This window comes from Phocoena sinus, chromosome 19 (assembly GCF_008692025.1).
Source record: "Phocoena sinus isolate mPhoSin1 chromosome 19, mPhoSin1.pri, whole genome shotgun sequence".
In the NCBI taxonomy this organism is placed as follows: Eukaryota; Metazoa; Chordata; class Mammalia; order Artiodactyla; family Phocoenidae; genus Phocoena; species Phocoena sinus.
In genome coordinates, this window is record NC_045781.1 from 49438559 (window position 1) to 49461174 (window position 22616).

Below are 22616 nucleotides of genomic sequence, written 5' to 3' on the forward strand. Positions count from 1 at the left end.
CAAGAATTCTGGTGTTAAGCCCCAGAGAGAACTCTAGCTTGGCCTGGAGATAAGATTTTCTGGTTGGTCATATCTGGTTAACTGATCCAATTCTGGAATACAGGAATGGGAGCTGTTCATCTCCACCCAAAGCACAAAGAATTTGTTTCTTGCAACAGAGGTTTTGTAACTAAGAGGATAAATGCATGCCGGGCAGGAAAACTATCTGTCTATGTCCATCATGGGGGAAATAAACTATATCTCACAGGTAATTGTGAGCATTATTTGAGAACACATGTAATAGTTCTCAAAATAGTGGGCATCAAGAAACATTAGAATTTAAGTTCTGCGTGGGTAGAGGTTTTGTCTGTGTGGTTTACTGTGGTATCCTTGCACCTAGAACACTTCCCAGCAGACAGCAGGACCCAACCAATGCTTAACAAATGGACAAAGCTGAAATAGGTATCCGGACAAGTGCCATATTCCAGTCAAAACTAATCAGTGGTCTCCCCCATTCTCTGTCCAGCAAACAAGGTGTGACGTGTGTCAACTTCCCACCCCCTCTATCTATTCTCCCTGACTTGACAAGCCTTGGGGGAAGTGGCATTATTATTCCGGAGGAAACAGTAGGAGCATGATCCTAAGTTATGAAGATGACCCTCAGTTATATCACTAAACTCAGGTCCTGTTTCCAGGAGAGTCCACTTAATATTTAATCAAGCCCTGTCAGTTAAGGAAAGGAAAGGAGAAATCCAATTCCCCTGTCGTGGGACTTCTCATTCATAGTGGAACATTCCACTTGCTAAATATCCAACATCTTGCTTCATTAAACACTCATGCCCAGCAAGTGAACTGAACATCCCTGGGACAGATTTAGAAATAAAAGTCAGTGGAAAACTGAAAAATCTTACCTCTTACAATGATTTCTACTGTTCAGAAATAGCAAAAAAAAGAACAAGAGAGGCAGAGTTGGGGAAGAGAATGAACTTCCTGGAGTCATGTGTGCCAGACCCGGCATCCTTGGGCACGACCCATAAGATGTGTGGTTTAACAAGAGGTACATGTGTCGTTAAGTAACAAACTACCCACATTACATCGATTAGTGTTCCAAAGAGAAAGAACCCAACGTTGTACACCCAGAAAGTTTAAAAGAAGGTTCTGACACAGTTAGAGAAGTGCTTCCTGAAAAGATGGAAATCTGAGAGATAAACAGGATTTTGGCAGGAAGAATTTGTGGCAAATCCCATTGGTTGCCTATCCAAAAGCATCGCCCCTGCTCTTTTCCTTGCTAACAGAACCCTTGTTTTGTCCAAGAATCTTGCAGAGTGCCCTTCATGTCAGAGAAAGTAGGCTCGGCCCCTGTCTAGGGACGACCCTTGGTCCCATCTCCTCTGGCCAATGAAACATGAATGGGAAATCTGCAAGGGGATGCCTAAGAGCAAGTTTCCTTCCCTGATAAAAGGGAGCATGTGAAGACCATCTTTCCATCCCACAAAGCCCCCTCCTCGCCCTCCCCACCCCCACTGCTTTCAAAGTGATGCTGTAACTCACAGATATAGAGAACAAGCTAGTGGTTACCCAGGGTCAGTGGGGGGCTACTAGGGTCGGGGGGGAGTAGAAGGTACAAACTCTTGGACATAAGACAGGCTCAAGGATATATTGTACAACACAGGGAACATAACCAATATTTTGTAATAACTGTAAATGAAAAATAACCTTTAAAATTGTATAAAAATAACAAAATAACTTTTTTTACAAAGTGGTCTGTAAAGATGTGATGCTTGGAGCCACTATAGCCATCTTATACCTGAGGAGGAGGCCCAGAGGGCTGCAAAGACACTGAACAGATACCCAAATGTTGAGCCCCTGAGCCCATGCTGGAACTGTCTCCCTCCAGATGTCTTAATGTGAGAAAAACATACCCATTTGGTTCAAGACACTGTTCCTTATAGCAGAAATATAACTGTAACTATAATCAGCCTCTAACTGATCCAGATTTGTAGCAAGACTATCAGAATTTTTGAAAAGATTTTTATATCTATTTATAGGTACAAACCACGCCAAAACTTAAGGATCTTACATAATAACCATTTCATTTACTCGCAACTCTGTGGGTCTAATGCTGTGTAACAAAGTACCCCCAAATTCAGCAACTCAAAAAAAGAACACACGTTTAGTAACTCAGGCAGCTTCTGTGAGTTAGGAATTTGGGGGCAGTTCAGCTGGGTGGCTCTGGGGGTTCTGGACCTCTTCACAGGGCTGGCTGAACGTCTTCATGACATGACAGCTGGCTTCTCCCAGAGCAAGAAACCCGAGAGACAGAAGGGGAAGATGGAATGTCTTTTATGACCAAATCTTGGAAGGCGCACATCACCATTTCCAGAACACGCTCCCGGTGACACAGGTCAGCCCTGCTCAGGGGTGGGAGGGGGCTACACAAGTGTGTGAAGTGAGGACCAATCACTGGGAGCCGTCTTGAAGACTGGCCCCCATCCTCCACCTTCTCAATCTATTATCAGGCAGGGTCCAAGCAGAGAAGCAAAGCCATTAATTAGGAGATACACATGTATGCGCACACACACATATTAAAGGATTTATTACCAGGATTCAACCTTATGCAATTGTGGAAACTGGTTACACAGTCTCTGTTAATAAGGCTGTCATCTTCACGTCTGAGGCTGGAGCTTGAGGTCCACAGGGCTGGCCACGCGGAAGGGAAGATGGAAGTGCAGTGGAAGACAAGGAGGACCAGCTAGACGCCACGGGCATGACCCGGAATCCCTAACAGTCTCTCACCGCCTCCTATCTGGGTGATGTGGGTGTCTTGCAGGGAAAGCTGGTGCCCCATCATATCCCAAAACATGCAGGGAAGGGAATTCTGGGAAACACAGCTGAGCCAGCCTGAGCTGACATCTTCCAAAGCCACTGCAGTTGTTAGCCCTCTAAGGAATAGTGACGAGGACTGTGCACAAAGAAGCATCTGGGGTGCTGGGAATGTTCTGCTGGTTTTATCTAGGTACTAGTAGCACAGTCATATTTAATCTTTATGAAGAATCATAAAGCTGTATACTTATAATTTGGGCATGTTTCTGTAAGCATGTTATACTTCAATTAAATGTTTACATTTAAAATACTGATACATGCTTTATGCAGAAGACTTAGGAAACCAAAGAGGAAAAAACAATCTCAGCACCCACAAGTAACCATGATTTTGACCTATCCCTAATCTATGCAGATATATACATGCATCTCTCGACCTGTTACTACCCAGCCCATAAGTTCTGTTTTATAACTGCTTTTTCCCCTTCAAAAATATACTATGGGAATTTTACATGTAGATCAATATTCTTTTTTTTTTTTAATTTATTTATTTTAGTTTTGGCTGCATTCGGTCTTCGTTGCTGCGTGCAGGCTTTTCTCTAGTTGCGGCGAGCGGGGGCTACTCTTCGTTTCAGTGCACGGGCTTCTCATTGCGGTGGCTTCTCTTCTTGCAGAGCACAGGCTCTAGGCGCGCAGGCTTCAGTAGTTGTGGCTCGCGGGCTCAGTAGTTGTGGCTCATGGGCTGTAGAGCACGGGCTCAATAGTTGTGGCATGTGGGCTCAGTAGTTGTGGCTCGCCGGCTCTAGAGCGCAGGCTCAGTAGCTGTGGTGCACGGGATTTGTTGCTCCGCGGCATATGGGATCTTCCCAGACCAGGGCTTGAACCCGTGTCCCCTGCTTTGGCAGGCGGATTCTTAACCACTGCACCACCAGGGAAGCCCGATCAATATTCTTTTACAGCAGAATTTCAATGATGGCTAAAAAGTCCAATTGATTAATCCCCTTTGAGTAATCCTCTTTCAATTTTTGGTCATTAGAAAAAATTGTTTTGTTTACTCCTTCTAAACTACTGTGAATAGACCTAAGCCAGAGACTGTTTGCTCCTTTATTTCCAATAAGGGATACTCAAGGCAAGTACTGGGTTTTTCAATAACAATCCCAGCTATCTGGTATATATTTTGGAGGATGGCCTAGTCGCCTTGGGCAGAAATAAATTACAGAAGGAAGCAGGCATGGTGAATGTGGGTCTTTCAAAGACATCAGCCTGTCCCCTGGACTTGCTCCACACCCAGGCAGCCAAGCTCTGGGAATATTTCCTGTTTGGTTTCCACTGGGAGGAAACCTTCACAAGAAACGGCATCCAATGCAAACTGGATGGCCCCTCTGCCGCTCAGGTGAAAGCAGAGCTGAAAAAGACTCCTGAGATGAAAACTAGGTGCTCATAAAGCACTAACCCCTTCACTGTTCATCAGACATTCAGAATGGACATGAGAGTGCTTTCCTGAAAGGAGAGAAAAGCTGGTTCAGATTCTGAAGCCCTAAAGGCTATGACTCTGAGAAAAAGACCAGCATTTTCTACATGCCCACACAAGCCTTCATTACACCCACCATCCTGCTCCCAAATCTGAACGACCTCTCCACACGTCTGAGAAAAAATATAAAATTGAAATCTGCCTCTTACAGATTTTTTTTCCTAGTGGGAAAATGGGCGCATCCCTTTAAAATATGCAGGATGATGGCATTTGGGGCATTATGAGATGATATTATGGTCAGACAGCATGGAAATACCTGAATCCTGCCTTAGCCCACCCAATCCTCCTCCCCCATGCATGAGGGACAGTGGTGAATGGACACAAGTACCAACTTAGTGCAGAGCTTGTGTCTTAAACTCCACTACAGAGTACTCCACAGTGTACTGGGCTGGAACACAGAAAATTGCCCCCAATTTAGCAACCTCTGTATCTTCCTTTGCCTAGACTCATATCTCAGCACTTCACCACCATGAGAAGGAATGCTCATGGGAAGAGGCAAAAAGAGTGAGCTAGCCGTTTCCATGTGGGACCCTTCCAAGAACCAGTGACGCTGACTGCTGATCCACAAGGCCCAATCTGTATCCTAAAACTGACCCAATCCAATCACAGTTCCCTCCTCCTGGGAAGGAGACAAACTAAAACCTTCTCCTCTTTCCCATGGGATATGATTAGCAATATGTATCAAGAATATTAAACTATTCATTCCCTTTGGCCCAGTGATATTATCATTTATCATTGCTTACTATGGATTAAACATTGTTCTAAGTAAGTGCTTTAAAAGTATTAACATATTTCAGTCAGCATTAATAACCCTGTATTTTAAGTACTATTATTTTTAAGTACTACTATTTGTCCCGTTTTTTTTGTTGTTTTTTTTTTGTTTTGGCCTCATGGCATATGTGATCTTAGTTCCCCAACCAGGGATCGAACCCAGGCCCCTTGCATTGGAAGCACGGAGTCTTAACCACTGAGCTGCCAGGGAAGTCCCTGTCCGCTGTTTTCAAGATGGGGAAACCAAGGCATGGAAAGGCTCAGAAAACTGCCCGTGACCTGAGAGCTGGGGGTAGAGCCTAGCTGCGATCCCAGGCAATCAGGCTCCAGTCTGTGTTGTTAAGCATTAAACTCTGCTGCATTCCAGTAAAACCACTTACAGAACTGTGTGTCCTAAGCCAAGAATTGAATATAGAAAAAAGATTAACACAAAAAGATGTTCATCTCATCATTATTTACAATAAAGGAAAAATTGGAAATTAAAACAACTGAAGAAGATTTAGTTAAAGTAGGGTATATGAAATATTATGTATCCATTAAAACAACGTGTAATAACTTGGGTTGCTGGGTTGTTGCAGACCTACCCGAGGCTCCTATCAATACATGATACAGAGAGCAGGGTTTCTCTGAGCCGTCAGGCAGCCTCCTCATGCCCCTATAATATTAGGGGAGAATCAGGAGACCAGGTTCCTGCAGAGGCTCTGAGACAACTCACTGAATGGACAACCAGCCTCTCTCTGACAGACAAGAGCTTCAGCCCAGGGTTAGAACCACTCAACATTACAATCTATTTAATAAGAAGTGTTAGCACTTGCTATTGGGAAGGCACCGTTCTAAGCATTTTGTGTGTAGTCGCTAATCTATCGCTACCTAAGAGGCAGACACTGCTGTTACATCTTCTCTTGCAGCAAACACACACAACTGAAAAGCCCAAGCCAGGATTCAAACCAAGGCCCTCTGGTTCCACCGTCTTTGGCCTTAACCAGCACCCCACACAGCCATTCCAGCACAGAGCCTGCAGTGGGAGCCACCTCCTGCCCACCAGCCTGTGGGCATGGATGTGTGTGGCCCTGCGGCCAGCACATTCCTGCACTGAGAGTGAGGTCCATGCAAGACCGTGGGGCTGGATCCCGGTGGCACAGGGGATGGGGGCGAAGCAGGGCCCCGGGTGGGAGGCTGTGGAGGGAGGGACATGTCCCCCACCCTCTTGCACACAAACACCTCTTACCCATCTGACCCAACGCACAGGCAGAGACCTAGGGGTGGAGGGTATATAGAAAATCTCTGTACCTTTCGGTTCATTTTTCTGTGAACTTAAAACTATTCTTTAAAAAAAAAAAGTCTATTAAAAAAATTAACTTCTTAATCTCATTTTACTGCAATCCACCTTCAATGTCTAATGCATTACAGAAATTGCTTCAAGTCATTTTCTAACTCCCAAGACAATTGTTTATTTTAGTCTTTTTTTCCTCTTTTACTTCTTTGACCAGGTCTTTCTTTCTCCTTCCTAAGAAACTTTGTCTTAGATTTTTTTAAATGTTTGTTGACTCGGTAAAGGGAAATGCAGGTTTTCTCTGGCCTTTGTGGCCACTGAAGCCCTTTCCTGTCTCTTCCCACCCCTTCAATATCCAGGACCCCATGGATTTGTCTCTGATTCTCCTCTTTTAACCATCAAAGTATCCTGGATTCACCCCCATCATCAGATTCCCACTATTAACCATCACTGATTCTCTACTAACAAATAATTGATTGTCTCATGGAACTCTCTTTTTCTACCTCATTCAAGTATCCAGCCATTATTTTCAATCATCAATAAGGCAGACACAGCTGAGTGTACCATGAAAACCTTAAGACCAACTTATCCAGTATCAAACTGGTTTCAACCCCTCCATCCTCTCCACCTGCTGCTTCTCTTCCTCTTTCTCATTATTAATCAGAAGCAAAAGAAGTATAAGTAATGCCCTGTACATACAATTCATCCACCTATTTGGTTCCTTTTCCTATTCTTTCTGAGAAACAGATCTCATGGACACAGTTTCCTCAGTTTACCCACTTAGGGTTCCAGCCTCAGGAAGCACACGCTGGAAGGGTGACCAAAAGGCCATCTTTTTTATGTCATCTCAACTGAAAGGAATAGCTTGGCTGTTTACTCCAGCCCACTCAGGGGGGACATAAGGTGACTGGAATTCTCTCACTAAATTTCCACCAGTAAGATGGTCATGGATTTAAAGTTGGAAAATTAGTTAATACCCAGAAAGGCAGACCTTCTCAAAGGTTCACTCTGCAACCTACTGTCATCTTGCTTGGAGCACAGGCAGAGACACAAGCCTCTGAATTACGAGGAAGAACAAAGACCTCACTGTTGTCACCCGAAGGCTGAACTCTATTTCCACCAAGTCCAACCTTGGGAGGCCCACAGAGAGGAATTGTGAAGGTTTTCCCACTATGGACTGACCTTGTTCTCAGTGGACGGGAGGTAAATACTGACTTATTTGTATTCTCAAACTATCTTGGCAGGAGGGCCAGGCACAACTCACGATAAATTTGAAACATCGGTACACCTAGGAAAAACAGACCAACAGAATGTTTGCCTTCCATGAAGAATGCACTGTTTTGATACAGCGAGTGCCTGGAGGATGGGGCGGAGGGGGCAGTCAGATCGGGGCACGAAGGGCAGAGTCGTTAAGAGCTGGGACAATATTATAACGATGATGATGATAATGATGAATAATTTACCCATAGTAGGTCCACATATGAAAACTCTCTTCTGTATCAGCCACTGTACTGATGGCTTTTAGGCCGTCTTTTTAATCTTCCCAATCATGCTGGCAGATTGTCATCACGGTCCCCAGCTACAGGAACATGGGGATCAGAGAGGTTAATGAGCTTGCCCAGGTCACAGAGCTGCCAAATGAGCGAGCCCCGACTCACCCCCCAGGTCTGGATGACGTCATTTGTGCACTTTCCACAACCGCATGTTGCTGTGGGAAGCAAGGACATAGTGAGGTGTCTGATTGTTCGGGCCAAGCATGCAGTGGTCTCAGCCACTGTCTGAGAGGCCCCACACGAAGGCAGGGTGGGATGCAGCCCGAAGAACACTTGGTTCTAGAAGAGGGGAGGGAGCTGGTTCCAGATGAGATCACACACTAGACGCTGGCTCAGAGGAGGAACTCCCACAGGCCTGGAGCAGAGCAGAGGGGCTCAGGCAGAAGCTGATGTAATCAATGTCGGGGGACCCAAGGGGCTTGGAGTGATGGCGGAACAGTGTCAAATGGGCAAGACAGACACAGCAACCTCAGGGGGGCCTTCATGAATTAAACTGGGGCTGGAGCCGTTCCTTACGGGTTTCCAGGAAAGAAAGCTAGTCACAATAGATTGGAGGAGAAGGAGGAAAGAACGGCAAGACTTTCTAGCAGTAGAACTGGCTGCCTTGCTGGGTTCTCCATCATGAGAAGGATTCAGAGTAGATCTGACAGGGAAACGACATCAGAGACTTAAGTATCAAGCTCAAATGGATGACTGCATGTCTCTCCTAAACTTGAGGTTCCACTGCCCCGACTTTACCAGAAATTTTCACACTGATCTCCTAGGGCTTCCACACAGAGCTCCAAACCCCTCTTCACTGCCAGGTGGACCTCATCCCTCAGCTGAGCCCTGAGTGGGAGACCGCAGTTTGATGGAAGCTTAGAAGTTGAGGATTCTAAGAAAACCCACTTCACTCTCTAAGGTTAGGTCTCATCTTCTACAAAACAGGGATAACAATGCCTTCCTTACTATCAATATATTTAGATTAAAAAATCTTAGCACAGTAGTTCAGAGAAGATTAAATGAATCTAAATCAGTAATCTCCTTAAACCCTCTTGATTGGATCATTTCATGTAATACACATTTATAAGTGTCCACTCAAGAGTAGCCATTTTTTAGGCTCCAAAATTGTGCAATCCAACATGGCGGCCACTAGCCACAAGTGGCCATTGAACACTCCCATCAGATAGCGCTGGTCTAAGAAATCAGAAGAGAATAGGACAAGAGCTGTGTCCAAGATAATGAATGTGGGGGAGACAAATACAAAATAAGTATAAAGTGTGTAGAAGTTCTGTAACAGAAGTATATTCAGTGTAAGTACAAATGGGACCAAACCTGTGGGGTTCGGGGTCAGGGCAGGGATGATGCGTCATGCATCTATATCATGGTAGTGAGGGAAGCCCTTAGATTGATCACCTATTGTGACAAGATGTGGCTTGCATGTTTTCTACACATGCTCTAGTTTTCTCAACCATCCCGCAAGACAGATGAAGAAACCAAGGTTCAGAGAGGTGACAAAGTCTGGCCGTTCTCATATAACTCATAAGTGACAGATCTGAAGTTTTTGTTTTGTTTCTGTTTTCTTTTCTTCTGGCAGTGCCATGTGGCACATGGGATCAAACCCGTGTCCCCTGCATTGGAAGCATGGAATCTTAACCACTGGACCCCCCAGGGAAGTCCCAGATGTGAAGTTTTAACCCCAAAACTATCGGCACCCTTACTCTTTACCTCTATTCAATACTGCCCCATCTCAGCAGAGTCTTTACGGTCTCAAAGCCTGTCCCCAGCCTTCTCTTCAAATGCATTGTCCACCAGTCACAGCTACAGGTGGGAGTCCTAAGTAGAAAGAAGGCAACTTGCACATCTGCCGTCACCAATCTTCCCTCCAAACATTTCAACACTGCTCGTGCTGTTTCCAAGTTCATGCCTATCACTTCCCCTGAATGCTTCCCCAGAACCTCTGAACACAGCCTTTAAATGTGTCCCGCCTTTAGTATTAACAGACAAACAGCCATGAGACCAGATGAATGCGTCTGTTAGAATGTGACGCTCCGGAAAACAGCCTGGAGCAACTTTAAATAGCAACTGGTGGAATAAACACACCAACGACTCTGGGTGGCCAGGGGATGTGTTGTAAACAGCAATTTAATAAAGAAAGTAAAACCCTGGTGACTGTTTTAAAATCCTCACCACACACTTTTGGATTAAAGGCAATATTTTTATAGCTCCTATTCCCTGGCTATAAATGTGGGCTTCTTAAATAGCCCTTTCAGAAGCCCAGGTCCAGACCAGGGGACAAGCTGGTGACATCATGCAGCTCCACAAAAAAGGAACTGTTCCACCTCCAAGAAAACTGAGTGAGGCCTGCCTTCCCCAAGGACCAGGTGGGGAAAGGGCCGTCTGCCCTCGTTTATTTTTGATGTGTGTGTGGCTCACGATGTGTTTTTTTCAGATCGCTGCCACTTCTCTTCGGGCTTTTCCTGTTGAGGTTTTGGGGGTGGGGGTCCACCCAAAAGGGTTAGGTCATGTCCGACGTCAATCAGCATTTGGGACAGGGACAAAAATCCTCACCTTGAGAATATTCTCAGATTCAACTCTACCCCCTGACTCCCATCCCTCCTCTTCTTCTAGCCAATCATGCAGACATTGAGTTTCCAGTGTTTTCCCCTGAAGGAGGATGACCTGGACTGGGAACCTCTCCAGGAGGAAAAGAAAGTTCCCGTCCCTGTCTGGCCTCAGGGCCAAGCACCTACAACTTCCCCAGCTCTGAGAGGGATGCTTTCTCAGCGAGGCTCCCCGTGTTATGCATCCAAATGAGCCTCAGGCTCTTTACTCTTCCGTGAGTTGAGATGCCTTGGGTCCAGTGCCTTGTTGCTAGGACCTCAGAGGGGAGGTGGGAAGGAAAGGAAGCAAAGCAAAACTGCCCTGCCCTGCACGAGTAAAAATTTTACTGAGCAAATACTACGTGCCAAGTACTATACTACATGCAAAGTCGAGCTAATCTGACACAGCCCCTGCCCTCTGGGAGCTTATAGCCTAGCCGGAGAGACTGATATCTGGCAAGTAAATCAAATAAAAACATTTAAAAATAAGTAACAAACTGTGATAAGGGCTATAAAGGAAGCAGAGTACTTTGATGGAGAAAATAGAGCAGGACCTTCCTAGATTATGCAGCTAGAGAAGATATGTCTGAGAAGGCCATCTTTGAGTTCAGACCTGGAGGATAAGACATACACTAAACAGCACTAATTTGGGCACACACCAAGTTTAAGAAGGGGTGGGCTATACTGACAGAAAAAAAAGCATGTGGAAAAGCACAGTGCGGGTGGATGGAGAAATGTGAAGGTGAGTCAAACCTGATAAAACTTCTCCACAATTGGAGAAAGTCACCAGGAAGAAGCAGGTAAGGTCTCACCAGGTAAGAGGGCCTTGGACATCATGGGAAGAAGCCTGGGCTGGGAGTTCCCTGGAGGTCCAGTGGTTAGGACTCAGTGCTTTCGCTGCCGAGGGCCCAGGCTCGATCCCTGGTTGGGGAACTAAGATCCCACGAGCTGCGTGGCCCAGCCAAAAACAAAAAAGAAGAAGAAGTCCGGGCTTCATTTTAAGTACAATGGAAAGATCTGGAGGGTTTTACATAGGACAGGGACAATCACATCAGTGACATGTGTATCTTTCCCATGAGTTGGGCGGGAGCCCAACTCCATCTCAAGGATGAGATGAGTTAGGATGAGAGCTCTTGGTGACACAACATGGGATGATGGCAGGAGAGAGGTCAAATGTATGTTGAGGTAGAATCCACAGCAGCATTGGCTGCTGCTGAGGTTGTGGAGAGGGGTGTTGAGGGCAAAGGTGGGTGCCAAAGGCTCCAAATAGCCCCTAGGTTTTAGAATTGGTCCCCTGAGTGGATGATGGAACACTGACTATGATGGGGAAGACTCAGGATGAATGGGGCTTTTTAAAATTCATTGGGGAATTCCCTGACGGTCCAGTGTTAAGAAGACTCAGCGCTTTCACTGTGGTGGCCTGGGTTTAATCCCTGATAGGGGAACTAAGATCCCATAAGCCGCACCATGCGGCCAAAAAAAAAATTCATGGGACATTAACAGGGGAAGAATCCAGAACTGAATTTAAAGCATCACGAGTTTGAGATGTCTTTTGAAATACAATTGGAAGCATCACATGGGCAAATGGAGCTGTGAGTCTGAAGGAGGAGAGCCAGGTCAAGAGGTAGGCGTGGGAGAGTCCCAGACAGAGAATTTGAAGCCTTGAGACAGAATAAGGCCCACCTAAGGAGAGCGTGTAGAAGATTAGAGCATCCGGGAGGGAGTCCTAAGGAGGACCAGGCAATAGCAGTGAGAAAGAGGTGAATACTCAATTATTTAATTAAAACAAAAAACATGGGCTTTAGTGAAATTGTCCTATATGCCACCGTAATGGTGGATATATGACATTACATTTATTTGTCCAAATCCACAGAGCTATCCAACACAAAAAGTGAACCCTAATATAAGCTACAGACTTCAGTTAATAATAATATATCAATATTCATTCATCAATTATAACAAATATGCCACACACATGCAAGATGGTAACGATAAGAGAAACTGGGGGGCAGGGAGTGAAGAGGAGGTTTCTGGGAGCTCTCAGTACTCTCGGCTCAGTTTTTCTACAAATCTAAAACTGCTCTAGATACAAATAAACTTATTTACAAAACAGAAATAGACTCACAAACATAGAAAACAAACTTACGGTTACCAAAGGGGAAAGGGGGGATGGGGGCGATAAATTAGGAGTTTGGGGTTAACATACACACACTATTTATAAAATAGATAAACAACAAGAACCTACTGTAGAGCACAGGGGACTATACGCAATACTTGTAATAACCTGTAATGGAAAAGAATCTGAAGAAATATATATATGTATAACTGAAACACTTTGCTGTATACTTGAAACTAACTCAGCACTGTAAATTAATTATACTTCAATTAAGAGAAGAGGTCGCTGATAAAAAAATAAACCTGGATTTATTTATGGAAAAAAATAAAACTGCTCTAAAAAATAGTTTATTAATTTAAAAAGAAGAAAGCATGGGCTTTCAGATCTGGCAAACAGAAAACAATCAAAAAAAGTGTCAGAGGCTTTCCTGGAACGAGAAAAGAGCTTAAAACAGTATAGATTTATTCTGAAGAAAAAAGACCATGTTCTTATAAGCCTAGTTTGAACATAGCACAGATCAAAGATCTAAGAGGAATCATTAGCTTTCCACCACTGTTCTATAACTTGCAATCTCAGAGTAAAGGACCTGAGAAGCTGGCAGAAAGCTTTTTGGATCAATCACAAGATAACTGTAAAACATTGATCCTTTTCCCTTTTCAAATCAAAGCACATGTTTCCCAGATCAAAAGAGTCAATCAGAACTAGATTTTAAATTCTACTCCCACCCTTGGGACCTGAGTGACACTAAACCAATCCACTTAATTTTTCTGAGGCTCAGTTTCAATCATCTATAAAATGGAGAGAATGCAAAAAACTATACTCCAATAATTTTTTAAAAAAAAAATAGAACGCGCATCCCGTGGGCTTGCTGTAAAGACCAGAAATATCTGCCATTACCATACTACTATAATTTATGGTCAGGATATTCAGATATTATTGCTATTATCATCATCACTATTCTTATTAACCACTGGACATTGTGCTAAGCGCTTATAGTCACTGTCTCGTTTAATCTTTCCAACAGCCCTGTAAAGTTAGCAGCCCTAGTCCCACTATTAAGATGAGTAAAGACTCAGAGAGGTTCAGTGACTTGCCCAAGATCCCACAGCTGCTAAACAGATGAAAGAAGGACGTGAACCTAGCTCAGCTTGTTTCTACAACGCTCTCAAATGCCTACACGTAGATTGCCCACATCGGTATAAGGAGTTTACATTACAAGTAAAATCTTCATTTTTTATCTCACACTTACATCTCTAGATTATGTTAGACTTTCCTACATCAGTGGTCTTCCTTTAATGTCAGTACATAGGTAGTCTACAAGTGGCTTTAGCAAGAAGGAGATGAAGATGGATTAGACTCATTTTCCTCACTAACGTTCAGGAGGAATCAATCGCCCCTTGATTCTTCCTGTATTGTCTCAAAAAAAAAAAAGATAAAATGGATTTGGTCCTTCAGACCTTCCAAAATCTGCAAACCCTGGCCTCTATCTGCACCTGGTCACCCAACAGTGATATGAACGGAGTCAGTTAGCGCGGAGGCCTTTCCCAGGGTCTAACTCACTCCATCTTGGTCGCACCCATGGAGGTCCCTTGCTTGTGTCACAAAAAGCCTGCCTTTTTCTCAGTACTTTTCCTTAAAGCCATTGTTTGGGTAAGAATAATTATACCAAGTCTTTCATTATATTTCTCCGTTATTTCTGTACTTCCTTTGAAAGTGTTTTTTAGGTGTTTGGAAAAATTTCAAAGAAAAAAGTGTTGGTTGGTGGAGATATGCAAGATAACAATAGTTTATATGTTACTTTAATTCTTATGGAAAAAATTCACCGTCTTTCTTTTCTTTTCTTTCTAAGGTGTGTTTTCCCAAGAATCTAGTTCTTGGTGAATCTACAAAATCCTAACAGAAGGCCTTATACTTGATCATGGACTGTCCCCTTCGACTGCCTTCATTAGTCCCTGCGAGCAAACCCTTCCCGAGTTCCACATGAGCTGTGTAGTCACGTGAGTGTGAACAGACACAGGTGGTGCTCTGGCATCACACACACACACAATAACTTTCCTAGATTTGTGTGTGTGTGTCACTGAATACATTTCCCAGAACATTAAGTGAACTTCAGACCGCCAAACCAAAGACTTAAATATTGGGGTCTTCACAGACAGACCCCATGCTTCCTGGACTTTAAATTTAAAAAAAAGAAACAAAGAAAAGAAAAAAAGACAAAAATGAAACCCTTAGTCCCTTAATAAACTCTGATATGCTCTGAAAAGGCAAGTCAAGTAGGAAAAATTTTCCTAGGAGGAAAGTTTTTTTAAAGCCTAAAGAAGACACGAGAACAGGGGCCACCTTATGCTGCAGCCAGCAGAGGCATTCCAACGTTCTGTCAGCGGGATTCCAGCCAACCCGCACGGCGTGCTTTTATAAAGGTGGCCCCAGGCACTTCAGGGCAAGATGTGGCTGGGAAGTCTACCTGCCCCCTTGTACTTCAGAGGAGCTGGCACAGTGGCTGTCGGACTTGCCTGAGAGCCATGGCAAAGACTGGACTTGTAATTTACATCCTGCTTATCACCTTACTCCTGGACCAGACCACCAGCCACACGTCCAAGTTCAAAGCCAGGAAGCACAGCAAACGCCGAGTGAAAGGTAACGGGGTTTCTCCGTCCCGCAAAACTCTAGGCTAGCTCAGGGCGGGGAGGAGCTGGACAATGCTCATTTCCAGATTCTTCAAGGACACTAGCTCTGGTGACCGTACCGTGGCTTTAGGTGCATATGGCATTTTCAGGGGACTGACTGATCTCTTAATTTTCTGGGACAGTTTGATATTTAAAGGAATCAAGTGGTAGGCTGTACTGTATATCTGTATTGTATTCTGTACTGTATATCCTTTGTCAGGTGAGCTTAGGCATGAGAATGTTCTTTGGAGGGTGATAACCTGGATACGACATCAGGTATTTGGAATGAGGGATCAAGCAGAAGAGACTGATTAACAGGGTATACCATTTCACTCGTAGATATTGTATGATGTTCACATATACCTGCAAGATAACTATAATCTTATTAAATGCTCACTAGAGGATAACGCTATTGGTAACGTGACTTCCATTTCATCATTAGTTATCATGTAGGTATATTTTCATATCCCTGGCAATATAAGGACAGTCTATACTATATTTTTAAGATTTTAATGTCATAGAGAAGTTGAAACTCTTTCACTTAAAAATATTTCAACAAACAACGTCATGTAGCATTTGAAGACATTTTAATGCAAAACAATCTCCAAGCAAACCCAAATTTGGGGTGGCTTGAATTAGGTTAAGAGATTAAAAAAAAAAAAATCCTGCAAGGAACAATGATGATGGCAATGTATTTGCAATATGCTAAAACCAAATCAAAAGGAAAAGCATCAAGAAAAGTGTGGGGTGATGTTTTATCTCATCCTGAGTCATTTTCATATCAGGATATTTCAAGGTAGATACTAGGACACTATTTCCTTATCAATTTCACTTCATTAGTAACAAAACACACTAAAGATACAAATAACATTAAAGTCTTGATTTAACACAACACGAATGGCTGGCGGGTAAAAGGGAGCTTACCTTGCACCGTGTTTTTAAGATTACACAGTGCCCTTTTCCAGGAATATTTATTTATACACTTTAGGTCTGATGCAAAGTTTCTTAAGTGGAATCTTTTTTCCTTACAAAATATTACACTCCTCTGTTATTCCTTTTAATGATAGATTAAAATATTTCTCATGAGTGATGAAGACAGGAAAAGGAGGGAGAGACGATGTGGAATACTTTTGTTGCCAGCATTTGTTTACCATAAAGAAGGACTTAGCAAAGTGGTGACCACCCAGTAAGGATGCAGGGAGGTGTTTGAATATGTGAGTGTGTGTGTGCGTGCTGTGTGGGTGTTTCTCAGTTGTAGTTCAGGTTATTATGCCCTACCCTCCAAGACATGCACACATGCTTTTGTTTGTTTATTAACAGACGGGTCAACATTTTAAATATCATCCTCCCAAAGCAGTTTTGCTCATTTTTGCTTTGAGATCCGAGAAAGTAGATTCTACAGTAAGTGAAACTATTAGCCTAAACTTGCTAAACATTTCTTTCCCCCATACATTTTTAAGATATTTTAAGTACCTGGAAAGAATACGAAAGTTTATGAAATCAAAAGCGAAAGCCATTTTCTCTCTCTCGATCCTTTCCACAGAATTACCCCCTATTAACTGTTAGGAGATAGTATCCCCAGAGTTTTCTTTAACGTCCGATTAAAAATTGATACTTTTAACGAAATAAGAGTTGGCCATCCAAAGTACTTGGCAGACAAATTAATTGACTTTATCTGTTAAATCTTGGATAACCTTAAATATAAGGCATACCTCAGCCCTTTTAACAGCTGCATAATATTCCCTTATGGATGGGTCATGACTTGTTTAATCTGTTCTCTCTTGGTGAACTTTTGTGTTCATCAAATCCATCCCTTTATGATCCAATGCCTCAGTGAACTACTTTGTAAACAGATATTGATCCCCATGCTAGAATATTGTGATGATACACTTCTAGAAGTAAAATTGTAGGTTAATTACACTGTCTCTCAAAATGGTAGCATGAACCCATGCTCTCATCTTCAGCATATAAGAGCACCCATTCACACCTTGACGACCTGACATCCTATCATCAGGTTAAGCTGTGCCAGCCTAACAAAACCCAAAAACCTTTTTTCAATTTGCATCTCTTTGATGGTTAACAAAGTTGAGGTATTTTTCATACGTTTACTGGTCATTTATTCCAGGAATTATTTTTGCATTCCTACACTGTACCTGCTTTTGGAGAACAACAATAATGAAATGAAAGGGAGCCTTTTTTAAAAACTCGAAATGGCAGTTGAGTGATTTAGCTCCAAAACCAAGTTTTCCCTGCTATTTGCTTCATAGATCTCAACAAATTAGGTGGAGCAGTGCAAATTATGTTGTAGTCATGAATCAAAAATAAATTTTTTGATTGTGAAATAGTTGTTCCCTGTATTCATTGTCAACAAAACACATCCACATTTCTCACAAAGGACAGAAGCAGAAGCCAAGCCACCTGGATAATGACTTCCATAGTGATCTCCCAAGAGCCTAATATTAATTCATGTGTCTTCATGTTAATTACAATGTTTACAGCTTCCCTGTGGAGGCCCTTTATTTAAATAGCATGGAGCAGGAAGCCAAGAGGGACCGGGGGTGACATTTGTATGGTTTACAACTTGTAACTTGGGAGAAAACTTCAGCAGTCTTTGCAAGTCTGGCCTCCAACAGGCGATGGCTTTGCATACTGAAGGTACCCTTATATTTATTCTGGATTCTATGGTCCCGTTGAGGAAACCCTTGAGTTACTGTCCTTCTCAGCTGAGCTACTGGACGCTTTGAGAATTGATGTCCATTCCTGGATACCCCAGAGGCATTTCCTAGCCCAAATGTGGAAACACCTGGCTTGCAAAGCATACGTTTAAGGGGAAAATGAGGAACTTTCCTAGCGGTCCAGTGGTTAAGACTCCCCACTTCCACTGCGGGGGGCACAGGTTCGATCCCTGGTCACGGAATTAAGATCCTGCTTGCGGTGCGGTGTGGCCAAAAAAAGAAAAGGGGTGCGAGGGTAAAGTGAATCAGCACATTTGGATTTGGTCCTGTCCTGAAATTCCCTATGTGGTATACCCACGAAAAGGCAGCTAGGAACAACCATACCAAGCTTCAAGCATCTTAGCTATTCGAGGCCATGTACTAGGGACAACCAGGTAAAGGTGGTCACTGTGCAGAAGCGGACGGGAGGGGTGGGAAGAGAACAGACTTGAAGTCAGAGAGATTCAAATCCCAACTCTGCACCTTACTAGCTGGGTGACCTTTGACAGGTTAATTCAGATTTCTGTGCCTCTCTTTCTCCTTTTGTGAAATGATAGCGTCCGTCTCATAGTAATACTGAAAGAATCAACCTCCCGGTGCACAGTATATGGTGGCTTTTAATATTTATTAGGATTTATTATAATTCCTGCCTTTGAAGAGCTCACAAGCTGTCAGTTTCTAAGACAGTCCCCATCAGGTCTGGATTTTTTATTTAGTTAAGGCTGCTCATTTTGTACTACTTACTTACACCCAAGGTTGGTAAAGGACCACCACGAAGACTAACATAATCAAGGGCCATTCAAGACTAAGTAAATTGCTAATCCCTAATGCAGAAGCATTTTTAGAGGGCTTTTTATCACTGCCTTTCCCTGCTTCTCCATGAAGATCACTGAACCCTGCTAGGAGCCACTATACCTGGAACATCAGCTGAGTAGGGATACTGGGGACAGGGGACTTGGGGACCCAATTAAGTCTGAGTGTGAGTTCTACCACTTATCTGCCAATTTAGCTTGCTGAGTTCATTCTCAGCCTTCAATGGGAATCCATTTTCCTCCACTCATAACAATTTTTGAAGAGTAAATGAAAATAACACAGAAGTATTTTGTATGCCATAAAGTGTCCATTCACTCAGCAAACATTATGAGACTGATTATGTGCCAAGCATCCTGTTAAACATCGGGAATACCACGGACAACCAGAGAGATGACATTAAGTAAGTAAAGGAAGACGATTATAGATTGCAGAAATTGTGCGGAAGAAAAATAAAGGTTCAAGGAAAGAGATCAGCCAGAGGGATACTAATGTAGAGAGGATGATCAGAAAGTCTTCTCAGAAGAGGAAGAGGCAGGACAGGAATGAAGATGCAGACGTAGAGAATGGACTTGAGGACAAGGGGAGGGGGAAGGGTGAGATGGGACGAAGTGAGAGAGTGGCATGGACATATATACACTACCAAACGTAAAATAGACAGCTAGTGGGAAGCAGCCGCATAGCACAGGGAGATCAGCTCGCACAGCACAGGGATATCAGCTCGGTGCTTTGTGGCCACCTAGAGGGGTGGGATAGGGAGGGTGGGAGGGAAGCTCAAGAGGGAGGGGATATGGGGATATATGTATATGTATAGCTGATTCACTTTGTTGTAGAGCAGAAACTAACACAACAATGTAAAGCAATTACACTCCAATAAACATGGTAAAAAAAAAAAAAAGAAGAAGAGGAGAACTTTAAGCTTGATAAGGAGATGGACAAGAGCTGGGCAAGAGTGTTCCAGGCAGAAGGAACACAAAAGCAGCATCCTGAGATGAGACAGATTGCTCTAGGATGCATCTGAAATCAACAAGTCTGAAGTCCGGTGATAGAGGGCGAGTCCCACAGGGTGGGGCTGGAGCAACAGACAGGCGCCCCATCCCCCAGAAGGACCTTGTAATATTATTACTCCCACCAAGCCCTTATACATCTTCCTGGCTAACTTATTTTCATGCATCATTTTCCACATACACTGGGCTCAGTTTCATCAAAATCACCCTCGCCTTAGATTCTGGATTGCAAAGCTTTATTTTATTTTGTTTTATTTGTATCTTATTTTAATCATATGCTTTTCATTCCTCCTATCCCGCCCTACCCTAAAATATCCTCAGAAAAGGATGGAGACCTGAAGACTCAAGTGGAAAAGCTCTGGAGAGAAGTCAATGCCCTGAAGGAAATGCAAGCCCTGCAGACAGGTGAGATCCCATCTCATCTCAAACGAGATAGGAAAAGAAACTGTGATTTGTCAGCAATTCAAACCATATAGAGAGTACGTGTTGAGTTGTAAGCGACATTTTTTTAAAAGAGACATTGACAAGCCAGAGACGTGTCCAGGAGAAAGGATCTAAAAGCTGGGGAGATGACTGTTTGCGGAAATTAGCTTGATTTTCCACTCCCTACTACTGTAAATGGGTGGTATAGAAATAAAACCAGGCATTTCAATAATACATTTTAAAAGTCCGTCCATAATTCTTCTTTAATGGGCAATGAAAGAAAACTGAAGAAGTATTAGCTAGCTAAAATAATCAGCATTATTTAGATGTTTACTAAGTGCCCATTGGGAGATGGCCGAGGTTGAACTTAAACACAGGATCAGAGGACTCACTCCCGACAAGTAGGGCAACACATGCAGAGAAGACCAGTGGTTAGAGCCACAGCTTGCCAGCAGAGGGCAGCATCCAGTGTTCCTTTTTCATGGAGTAGCGCTCCTGGCAGCCTATGCAGCTGTACCCACTGCTGTTCAGGAGCTACTCTGCTGGCTCCCAGGGCAAGGAAATGAGAGCCACACTAGGTAAGTTCAGGAACATCCCTGGCTTGTAAGGTTCACATCCTCAGGAATGAATACTCTCATAGCAACTCCAAAAGCAGAGCTTTGAGGGTCTCACAAGAGAACTGCCCAATTATAAGACTTACTACCTTCAAGGAGGACTGAAGTTACAGCTTTTCCATCAAGTATTTATAACTCCCCCGCCAGCTGTATGTTACTGATCCTGAGTCATTTTTACCATAAGCAACGTTGCGTAGTAACACTGGTGACAGGGCCCTTTATCAGGTTCCCAGGGGAACAGAATTAGAAAGTTAAAGGACGGCCAAATGCGTTTGCAGAAGGGGAGAGTTTTGTTAACCCTCTAACCACAGTTGGGGACTATAATAATACTTTATAAACATTAACACATTAATCCTCCAACAATTTATCAGATGATGCTGCTATGATTATCCTCATTTTACAGATGAGGAAACCGAGGCACAGAGAAATTAAATAATTTTTCCAAAGCTTACACAGCTAGTAAATGTCAGAACTGACACCTAAGTCCAGGCACTATAGCCCTGGAGCCTGACTCTCCAACGTTACACCTCGAAACTATCTTTCTATTTGTTTTATCCTGGGTAAGACAAACAATATTACCAGGGCTCAGTTATCTGCATAAGAAAAGCCCTATCGCTCCACACGCAAACTCAGACTTTTGTTTTTGTTTGTTTTTTAATAATTGTGGCACACCAACCAGTTCCAAAAGTTCCAAGGAAATTCAGCACATAATGGAGCTACACAAACTAGCGAACATGTATATATCCAAGCAGCAGGAGGCTAAAGGCCAGGGTTTAAGGGTGAGGCAGACCTGGGTTTCCGTAGTTGTGATCTTATGTGACGGGTAAGTCACCTTTTTATAGGCTAAGTTGTTAATAAGTAACAACTTCTTCAAGCTTCGCTATCCTGATATGTAAAGATGGGCATAATGAAAACTCACTTCATGGGATGGCTGTGATTATGACATGAGTTCATTTATGTAAAGTACTTGGCACAGTGTCTGACTCATACAAAGTCTTTAGTACATGCTAACTCACCATTGTCACTGCACATCATTCATTCCACAACTATTTAATGCTATTGGCCAGATCCAGTCCTGGATTATTATACTACAAAAGCATCTTAATATGTCAAATTTCACATCTTTACAGTCTGTCTCCGAGGCACAAAATTTCACAAGAAGTGCTACCTTGCTTTGGAAGGCTTGAAGCACTTCCATGAAGCCAACGAAGACTGCATTTCCAAGGGAGGGACGCTGGTTGTCCCCAGAAGCTCCGATGAAATCAATGCCATCCGAGACTATGGTAAAAGGAGCCTGCCGGGGGTCAATGACTTTTGGCTGGGCATCAACGACATGGTCACAGAAGGCAAGTTTGTAGATATCAACGGAGTCGCCATCTCCTTCCTCAACTGGGACCATGCACAGCCTAACGGTGGCAAGCGGGAAAACTGTGTCCTCTTCTCACAGTCAGCCCAGGGCAAATGGAGTGACGAGGTCTGTCGTAGCAGTAAGAGGTACATATGTGAGTTCACCATCCCCTAATAGACCCTTCTTGAATGTGTCTTCCAAGCAAGATCGGTCATGATTTATAGGCTGACGGATCCCAACAATAAGTCAAAATTGTCCTCCCTCATGGGACTCTGTGTTCACAGGAATACAAGAGTCAGCCAGTTTTGCTACCACATTGTATTGTGATTTTGCCCTCCCTGGGGTATGGGGGAGCAGAAAATAATGATGTAGCCATGTACACACTGTTAAAGGGGCTTCTGCAAAATGG

General features: G+C 43.4%; 1 protein-coding gene across 1 annotated transcript; it reads left to right on the forward strand.

The window, feature by feature from the left end:
- The first annotated feature begins 15147 nt into the window (after nt 1-15147).
- On the forward strand, nt 15148-22381 carry CLEC3A (C-type lectin domain family 3 member A). Its single transcript, XM_032614780.1, has 3 exons — nt 15148-15262; nt 20144-20227; nt 21990-22381. The coding sequence occupies exons 1-3, from the start codon at nt 15148-15150 to the stop codon at nt 22379-22381; spliced, it is 591 nt and encodes a 196-aa protein (XP_032470671.1).
- Nucleotides 22382-22616: the final 235 nt, after the last annotated feature.